Below are 10,163 nucleotides of genomic sequence, written 5' to 3' on the forward strand. Positions count from 1 at the left end.
ATACAGATATATTCTACCTTTTGAGTCCATACTTGCATCATTCTTTTTTTTTTTTTTTTTTGGTTTTTTGAGACAAGGTTTCTCTGTGTAGTTCTGGCTGTCCTGGAACTCACTCTGTAGACCAGGCTGGTACTTGCATCATTCTTGATTTCTCTAATGTCAATCAACCAATCAACTTCCATCTGTTTCGGCTCAGTCACTATACCTACACAGATCCCATCCATCACCTGGACTTGTTCTCCCTCTGAGGCCATACACTCCTACAAGCTACTTCCTGATTCTAAGGCACTCTAATCCCTTGAGACATGCTCTTCAATCTTGCTGAACTCTGTGAGTGCCACTCCTACAGGCCACCGTCTTCCCAGTTTCCCACTATCTTCAGGTCCCATAACGATAGTGCCCTAAGTCTCCCCACTACCAATGGGGAGGTCAATCCAGGCATCCTAAAGCCTGTGATCTAAGGCCATGGAAGTGAATATTAGCTTCAGAGGCTCCCGTGGAGGGTTCCCTCAGACTCCTTCTTGGGCACTTCCTTCATCAGCTTCCTCTTCCATGCTAGGTCATTCACGCCATTTCACCCAATCTCTAACCCTCTTATCATCTACCACCTTGTAGCTCATGGAAGAAAAAGAAAGAGAACACAAAAAGTGAGTGCTCTGGGAACTGGGGATATAGCTCAGTTAGTAGTTTGGCTAGTATACAGGAAACTCTAGGTCTAGTACCCAGCACCACATAAACCCAGCATGGTGGTGCATGCCCATAATACAATTCAGGAAAATCAAAAGTCCAAGTCATCCTGAGCTATAAAGTGAGTTTGAAGCCTCCCTGGACCCTGTCTCAGAAAAGACAAAAATCCAAACTCTCCGAAACACAGATCCCTCCACTTTGTACACTGAACTATGTGCACTGCCCTTCCCTTTTCTCAGAATGCACTCCACCCACCTCTCTGTTTTACTGTCAACCTCTCTCCCATATAGAAGTATAAAAGTTTGCCAGGTTTACAAAAAGAAAAGAGTTTCCCCCAGCTTTGTATCCTTCCCAGGTTGCTTGTCTCCTTCCCCTTCCTTCTCAACCCTCACCTCCCATGTGCAAGCTCCTCGTCTGACTCCTGAGTTTACTTTGCTGGAACTTCCTTATAAGATCACCAGGTAGAGTTGGAGAGATGGCTCATTGGTTAGGAGCATCAAATGTCTTTCCAAAGACCAGGGTTCAATTCCCAGCACCCACAATGGCAGCTCACAATTGTTTGTAACTACAAGATCTGACACCCTCATACAGACATACATACAGGCAAAACACCAATGCACATTTTTAAAAAAAATCACCAGGGACCTTGGGACTGCAGCTGTTGGGCAGCTCATCCCTGTCCATCCTGTCTCACTTCTGTAGTATAGCCAGCGCAGACTTCAGTCAGAACTCTTCTGGCATCTGAGCACTGTGCTTCCTTGCCTGCCCTCTACACTCTAGCTGTATTCCTCAGGTTTCTCCTATCTGTAGAAATAATGACATTCCTAGTTTCAGATTTTCTCTCCTCCTCTCCTCTGTGATGCTGCCATGGTGATTGTCCCAGTAACTGCCACGACATCCTAATCTCCAGTCCCGCTCTCCTTCTGACTTTCAGACACATCCATCAGGCTCTTTCCACATCCCTTTTCAGATACCTTCCAAGCACTTTAGAGTCAATGCAACCCCCTCTCAAATTTCATCCTCCTCTAGCCCGGAGTGCAGCACTCGGGGAAGAGAGACAGGAGGAGTTTAAGGACTGCATGAGCTACCTAGCAAGACCCTGTCAAAAAATACAAAACACCTCCTTTTCTCCAGGGCATCACTATCCTCCCAAGTCCAAGACTAAATCTTCTCCAACACCTGCTTTTCTCCTGTTCCTCAACTTAGACCTAATAAACTTCTGTGAGATCTCTCCATACTGCCCAGGATATCTGAATCCATGGGAACTACGGGTCTTCTTTGCTGGGTTATTTGAAAGAAAGCGAGATCATTTCTGCAGCTGGGTCCCTTGTGCTATGGAACTTAGTAGAAAATGACATTGTCTTACTAACCCCAAACGATGGCTACGTGTGACAGATTGCTGGACGTACTATCTTACTCCTCTTTCCTCCCAAAACCATACACTTCAAGGATGGCCCCTCCCCTTGTGATGCAAGCAGTATTCTGCTCTGCTTTCAGACAAGCTGGAGGGACAGGGTTCCTCTTACCAGCTCTTTGCTGAAAAGGAAAGGGACACTGCTTTTGCTGCAGACAGCCCAGTTGATGAAATTTTGCACGTGCTCAAACTGCCGGTTGAGAACCATGATGCTCTGTAGCTGCTGCTCCAGCTTCCGCTTTCTCTCATTAGTAATGCCCTGGTGCACAGAGAAAAGACAGAGCCTGCGTTGTTCATGGACCTGTTTGGGAAGCCTAGTGCCCACTGTGTGTCAGTATGAACACTGATGGCATCAGACAAGAGACCTTCTGAAAACAGCCTGGAGCTGTTTGCTGACAGAGAAAAAGAAGAGATGGTAAGAGACTTTTACAAACAAATGTGGAATGGTGGTGAATAGAAAAATATGAATGAATGAATGAATGAATGAATGTCTACATCTCTTGCATACAACCTTCTAAAGAAGGACAATTAATCTCTTGTTTAAAGACTTCAAACTGGCATAGTTAAGATGGCAGCTACCTGAGGAAGTTTGCATCAGTAAGAGGTTGAACTGGTTTTCCAGCCTTAGCAAGTCACTCTCCCAAAATTAAACCAGAAAGTTTAAAATACAGTGTGTATCAAAGTTTCTACAAAGATTGCATATCTGCATGCTAGCCCTGGCTTCTGACCTGGCCAGGCGCACACTCATACCTCAAGCTCCTCTATGAGGCCATTGACTTCTGACCTGGCCCAGGCACACACAAGCACACACACACACACACACACACACACACACACACACACACTCATACCTCAAGCTCCTCTATGAGGCCATTGGCTTGCTTGTTCAGCTCATTCATGAGGACCATCTTGGCCATCTTGATCTGGTTTTCCACCTTCCTGTGCTGATGCTTCACTTCAAAAATCCTGTAAACATAATGGGACAGAACACACGGCTCCCATTCCTGCTTGCTGAGAGACAGCAAGCACTTCGGGGGACCTTGAGATCAGGGCCACGCAGGCACCAAAGGAAAGGAGAGCTTTCCTCATCCCTATTTGGTGTCCCTCCCAGCCCCCTTGATCTAACTCGGCTTCCTCTGGGTAAAACTAAAGTCCACAGTCAGGCCCACCCAGTAGCTCACCAGGTAGCACAGTCCTGTGAGATATATGTGTGTGATTTCATATGACGGATTGTTCAAAAGCAAGACGCTCCAAGACGTGGGAGAGAGAGAGAGCCCAAGAGTGGGGTACAGAGACCAGTGGCCCTCTGAGAACTGAGGATAGTGGGAGCTGAGGGCAGTGATCAATAACATATTTGGTGTTTCTTTTAGAGGTGATGAAAATGTTCAATGTCACAGTTCTGTGAAGTACTTGAAACCAATGGATTATACATCTTTAAGAGCTTCATTTATTATCTCATTAAAAATATTTAAAAGATAAAGATTATAGGCAGTCCTAGCTTCAAAATTGATTAGCCATGTTAGCTCAGGTAAGTCACCTAACGTCTGAGTCTCTGTCTCCTCTTCGGTAAAATGGAGAGAAGCCTTGGCTGAAAGAATTATAATAACCCAACCAAATAATATATGTTTCCCAACTTAGTGGTTCCCAATTCCTACTCTCCCTAATACCAGTGATAGCATGCAATGATAGTATGCCACTTACATATTTACATGGGAAACGAAAACGGACAGATCATAACTTGTTACTATCCCATAAGCAGCATTTCCTTCTCCAGAGTCTACAAATGGGTTCTCAGGTACCCATTTTTAGCTGATTCATAAAGCACAGAACTTTGGCCCATACTCACTCTGATCACCCTGAGCTAGCCTGGCCCCAGTCACTGACTGCTCTCTCACAGACACCTCACTGGCATAGGGACCTCTAAGTGAAGGGACACAAGTGCTTTATCTCCCAGAGGTGAAAGAACAGATCATTTTCAGCACTAACAAGATCTAGCCTAGGCTACCTGTCCTCAATTTGCTTTGCAGATGTCTGTAGGCCAGATTTCTTATGTGCCACCTGAGTAGTCACACTTTCCAGAAGCATCCTCTGGTTTTGGAGAACTTCTTCAACGTGTCTGCATCTAAGAGAAGAGACAAAGCAAGAGCTGAGGGGTGACGGCTCCTCCCCTAGGCAGCCAGCACACGGGAATCCCACGGTGCACTCTCAGCCTCAGAGCCAGGAGCACACACTGAGTCACGGCACCAAACTCTCTTCATCTATCAGACTCGTTGGACTGTAGATAAGTCTCACAAGAGAAGAGAGACACTTCAGCCCAGGTGCTCCAGGTCCGTTTGAGCAGATTGTTTTGTGTTTTGTTTCTTGAGACAGAGTTTCACTATATAATCAAGTTGTCCTCTGACTTGCTATGTAGCCTGGACTGTCCCCTGAACTTACCCCCATCCTGCCTCAGCCTTCCAAGTGTTGGGATTACAGACGAATGCCACCATACCTTCCCTGCTTCAGGGAGAGGGTTTTGATATCTCACAGGCCAGAGCTCTCACGGAAAGCAATGCGGAGCCTCCCAAGCCCACCCAGGCAGCCCGGCAGCCCACCTGTGCTCCTTGTGTTCCACCATTAGGCAGCTGTGGCAGGTGAGCACATCGCACGTCTCGCAGAAGAGCTTGAGCACCTCATGTGTGTGCAGAGGGCAGTACAAGGCGAAGTCCCCAGAGCCACTATTCACCCCTGTGAGAGAAGACAGATGTGGGCTTCTGTTCACGAAGACCTTCCTGTTAAGTTTTGATGAGCAGCTCAGCCCTGGAGGGACATGACACAGGCACAGTGCTCGGGGGGAGGAGATGCAAACAGGAGGGGTCTCAAGCTTGGCCTGGATAGATTTGCTCAGCTACCCAGAAACCTCCCACTCTCAGGCCCTGGTGTCTCACCGCCTGCCAGAGGTGAAGAGAGCACTTGCACCTGCTCTCTGCACAATGGGAAACCCTTCCAAACCAACCTAAGCCTCTTCACTAACCAGGATTCTGTGCTGATGGAGCTAAAACCAACTACTCAGCCTTGCTGGGCTTCAGGCTAGTTCATGTGACCAACTCTGCTTCCTGTGGGCTTGACAAACATAAAACCTCTCCCTCAAGACAAAGAAGACTTCCTAAAAGAATGCTGCTTAAAACAGACAGTGCGGGATGGACAAAAGGGCAAGAGTGGACTAGACTGTTAAGTCTCTGTGTGTGAGACATAATGCTCTAAATAGAAGTAGAGGCTGGGAGCTTGACTAGCTTCCATGACTGAAGACCATGCTCCCAGCACCAGCTCACCCACACTTACCCCCACCCCCGGCCCTACAGTGAAAGGCTGGAGTGAGTCACCCCTCTGACTCTGAGGGACGCATTCTTCCTCTACAAAAGACTTAGAAACCATCCCCACTGTCTCCCTTGGCTGGAAAAGGAAGTCAGAGAGCTACTCTCTAGGCACTTGAGGGTTCCGCACAGAAGCAGGGTAGGGGTCTGGTACCTGAGGATCCCTTCTGTGCCCGTGCAAAGAGTGGGCCCCCCGGGGCTGGGACATGCCGGTGCTCCTCTGTGCAGGAGCTGCACAGCCAGCGGTTGCAGTACGTGCAGAGGATGTGTGCTGCCCGCTTCTCCTTGCACTCCGAGCAGTTCTGGAAGCAGAGAGTCCAAAACCAGTGACCGTCTCAACGGTGAGACTTGCAGCTGCAAGCAGCAAATGCTCTAGGGAGCAGGGCCCTGATGGACTGTTTCACCAGGACTGAGGAGTGGAGTCTACAGGAGGGCTGCCTGGCTCAGTCTGTGCAGAAAAGCTCCCTCTGTGACTGAAAGGACAGTGGCTACCCGCTACTAAAGCTAAAGTAACCCAGTAAGCCAAGGCTCTTCCATCAAGGCTCGCACAGAATGGGTAATGCTGGGAGAAAAACACATGGCAAGTGCTAAGGACATTTTCAAAAGGAGGTTTCCAAGAACTAGGCCTAAGAGTGGCTGGGAACTTTCTCACCAATAGGAAACAGCTATGTTGAGTGCTGAATGGCAAGGAGGTAGATGAGGGGAAGTTACAACAGAGAAAAAAGTCAAACAAAAGCAGAGCATTCAACTTCTTCAAAGGGGAGAAGGCCTAAGGTGTCAGAGTACCTAGGGAGATGGACACACTGAGCAGACAGAGCACGCAGGGCTGGCTTCAGAGTTGCGCCTCACACCTGGAGTCTGCCTGACTTAACACCTCCTCCTCACCTCGCCCAAATGTTTGGTTGTCTCATCAGCAGACGTAATGCTAGATCTGGTGGGAACTATCACAAAATGAGGAGATATAGACCAATAATCTACCTAGTCCATGCCCAACTCACACAAGCCACTAAACCAGAAAGCGTGACGAATCTTCCTACGAACGTCTTAGAAGTAGCCAGAGTCTATCTTCTACGCACCGCAAGCCCCAGCGCATTAGACAGTCATAGGGATTAGATGCAGAAACAAGTAAATTAGCAAGTGGGTGAAATGTAGTGATAAGGATATGCCAGGACAGAGAGAAGGCATAAGTCCGTAAGTAATGTGAAATTCAGAAACACGGGGGACACATTGAGCTATTACAGACAAGATTTAGAGCCCATTACATCTAAGCTGGTGTGTGAATTTTCAACTTAGCGGGAAGATAAAGAAAAAGAAAGGCCTAGTACTGTTGCTTTCACTAGGAGCCATGAAAAAAGAAAACACTGAAATATATTTATGTGCCTTAAGATACCTTCACCTTCCACTCAAAGCATGTAATTTCACCTAGAAGAAAATTACTCTGCTTCTCACAATTTGAACATTTTTTTTTATTTCCTCCTGAGTGGATGGATGGGAAGATGGATGGACGGATGGATAAGAAAAGCTGGTGGTGGAGTCACAAGTCAGTGATAGAAGCTAGACCTATAGACAGGAGTCTCATCAATTTCTGTAAACCATCACCTGCAAATTCCCTTGTCCTGACTTACCCTGGCCATTGTGGGTTTCACAGGAGAAACGTGCTGAAGAAAAATATATTCAGTTACATCTCTGGTAAGATAGATGCGCTGACATCCAGGACAGGAGATGAGCTCTAGCGGGGGAAAGACAGACAATGGCGTCAAGGCAACAGAGTGGATTATAATAAGGCCTAGAAGGAGGCTTTCTAATACTCAGCACCCAGATATGGGCAACATCCCCTGTGCCAAAGTGATCCCTGCTCAGTAACACAGCCTGCAGCTACCATGAATATGACCATCCCATCAGAGGCCCGCCCTACAGACCACTGGACTAGTCTCCTTCCATCCCTGTTTTTGCCTAATCTTATCTTCCTTTCCTCTGTAGGAACCAGGCTATTGTAAGCTCAGGCCTCTTTGCTTTGGACAATCAGGTGCCTCCTGCTCCTCCAGTTCCTCATTCTACAGCCCAAGGTCCCAGTTCCTGGGCTTGGGAGGGTTAGTGTAGGCCAGAGGACAGTGGCAATCATTAAAGTTACCATGTTAGCCAGATTGCATCAGAGATCTCAAAGTTAGAGCTTCCAGGAGTTCCCTAGCAAGAGGAAGACCCATGTCCACCTGCTATGCCTGCCCACTTAGGGAGTACTTATCTCTTGGTTTAACCAATAAGTCTGCTCCTGGAGCTTAGAAGTCAGTTTCTGGGCTGTCTCTACCTACAGTCCTAGACCAGGTTAGATACATGGACCACCTGTGAACAGCCTGACTCACTCCCTCTCCCAGAGGAATACAACAGTTTCCAACACATTCCTTAGCGTAGTGGGCATCTAAATTACACACGCAACAGGAGATTGCCACCCTGGAGACTACTGTGACTCTTTAGACCCATTCTAAAAACAGACAAAGCTCTGGGAATGGGTCTCTTGAAGAGGGCAAGGTATCTGTGTTCATAGATGAGGCTGACGCAAAAAGGAACTGATGGTAACAAGACGTGTAGTAATACTCTCACAGTCTCCTCTGCCCCATCCCATCAACACAGTAACGAATGGTACCGAGGCAAGCGCTCTACAATGCACCCAAAGAAATGCAAGCCCAAATACAAGGTTTGCCACCCAGTGACCTTGGGCAAGATGCTTCATCAACTGACTCCCCTATTCCTATTTCATTATATGTAAAAGAAGAAAGAAAAATGAGAGTTCCTTCGATAGACAGGAAGGGTGCTACACATCTATACTCTCCAGCACTTAGGGAATCTGAGGTACAAGACAACACAGGTTCAAGGGCAGTGAGGGCTACAGAGCAAGACCTTGTGGCAAAAAGACAGGCTGGTGAGATAGTTCAGTGGGGTAAGGTGCTTGCTGCCAAGCCTGACAACCATCATGCTAACCTCTGAACCCACAGGTGGAAAGAGAGAAAAGATTCAGGTTGTCCTCTGACCTCTACATGTGTGCTATAGCACATGCACACACACACACACACACACACACACACACACACACACACACACTAGGGTTGTCGTGAGAATTAAATTAATATTTGAGAAAACATAGTTCTCCTTAAATATTGGCTTTGAATTCAGAATCTCTCTCATGTCCTCTCCATGGTACGAGGAAAAGCAGATAAAGAACAGGACACACTGAGAAACTGCCACAAATTCTTCCTCTCCCAGAAAGAAGTCCTTGTGATCTCCTTTGTTTTTTATAGACACACTTTCATTATGTAGCCCTGGCTGGCCTGGAACTCACTATACAGCCAAGATAAGCCTCGAGCTCATAGAGGTTCACCTGCCTCTTGAGTACTGGGATTGAAGGCATTTACCACTGTGCCTGGCCTCTCCTGTGGTCCTACCATCAAAATGGATTCTTGGGGATGGGGAGAAGCAGGGGCAGAGACAAGCAAGTTCCTGGAGCTCTCCTGCCAGCTAGCCTAACCAAATTGGGTTAGCTTCAGGTTCAGTAAGAAATCATGTCTCAATTCATAAGATAGAGGGGAACTGAGGTAGATACTTCATGTTGACTTGTAATCTTCACATGTGCATACCACCCACACATACACAAACACTACACATATGCACACACACATACACACCAAGGAGAGAGAGGACTCCCCATCCCCACCCACTGAATCTGTGACTAGACTTCAGGGCCCTGCACAAGTCTGTTCTTGCTCCTAGAACTCACTAGCTGCTCTGTGAAAAGTTGAACCTGAGATTCAGATTGCTGAAAAGCATGAGGCCTTGAGGAAGAGGACAGGATCGTCCCAAGCACTCCTTGTAAGGCCACCCTACACCAGCCAGACCAAGTACCCCACCAATCTAATAAAGGCACAGGAGAACAGCCAAGATCATCCCAACTCAGCCCAGACTACCCAGAGAATTCCAGTCTAGATCACAAACCGGAGAACGACACACCAAAGACATTTGGTTTAACCACCAAGTTTTTGGAGTGGCCTATTTTACAGAAAAAGCTCGTTATCACCATCTGGAAAATCCACAAAATCACAGAAAACAATAAGATTTAAATGGCAGAATTACATCCAAATCCCCTGGGTATTTTCCTGTTGGTCAACACTCTCCACAGGTGACATCATCTGGCTGTCAGGTGACTGTCTCCCCCACCTACTAGATGTATTCACCTTCAGAACAGAAGTCTGCTCTGAGTGCTGAAAGTTACTTTCACTCCTGACTCCTAGTACCCAGTGCTCACACGTAAGAGACAGTAGTACAGCAGAGTGGAAAAGGAGGGACTGAGTGGTTCAGATACAGCATCTCAGCACAGCTTCTGCTTTTCTTGGCCTTAAAGACAAAGCCTTTGTTTGGGATTAAAGGTTTAATCAACAACCTGGCCTTACCTCCCTCCAGCCTCATCTCTGGCTTCACCTGCCAGACGCTGTATGTCTTTGGCATGCCAAGTATTCTGCTGTCTCTGGAATAGCCAAACTTTTGCATGGCTCTGTCTGGGAAAATGTTGTTCCTTCTTGAAATACTCGTTCTTGCTTCTGTCCTTTTCAGATAAACTCCTATGCATCCTTTCAAACCTGCTCAAATGTTCCACTTTGGAGAAACAGGGCTGATTTCCCCTAGGATCGGTTAATTAGCAACTACAATATAATAAGCATCAC

General features: G+C 47.1%; 1 protein-coding gene across 1 annotated transcript in view; it reads right to left on the bottom strand.

Moving 5' to 3' along the window:
• Trim66 (tripartite motif containing 66) overlaps positions 1-7,183 on the bottom strand; it is a 31,649-nt gene extending 24,466 nt beyond the window's left edge. The window contains exons 1-6 of the mRNA XM_028768093.1: positions 7,080-7,183; positions 5,609-5,756; positions 4,696-4,828; positions 4,107-4,223; positions 2,953-3,067; positions 2,214-2,360 (exon numbers count right to left, since the gene is read on the bottom strand). Of these exons, the coding sequence (XP_028623926.1) occupies positions 2,214-2,360; positions 2,953-3,067; positions 4,107-4,223; positions 4,696-4,828; positions 5,609-5,756; positions 7,080-7,088 (669 nt within the window). The 5' untranslated portion in view covers positions 7,089-7,183. The remainder of the gene's footprint in view (positions 1-2,213; positions 2,361-2,952; positions 3,068-4,106; positions 4,224-4,695; positions 4,829-5,608; positions 5,757-7,079) is intronic.
• Between the last annotated feature and the right edge of the window lie 2,980 nt (positions 7,184-10,163).

This window comes from Grammomys surdaster, unplaced genomic scaffold (genome assembly GCF_004785775.1).
Source record: "Grammomys surdaster isolate TR1022 unplaced genomic scaffold, NIH_TR_1.0 184, whole genome shotgun sequence".
Lineage (NCBI taxonomy): Eukaryota > Metazoa > Chordata > Mammalia > Rodentia > Muridae > Grammomys > Grammomys surdaster.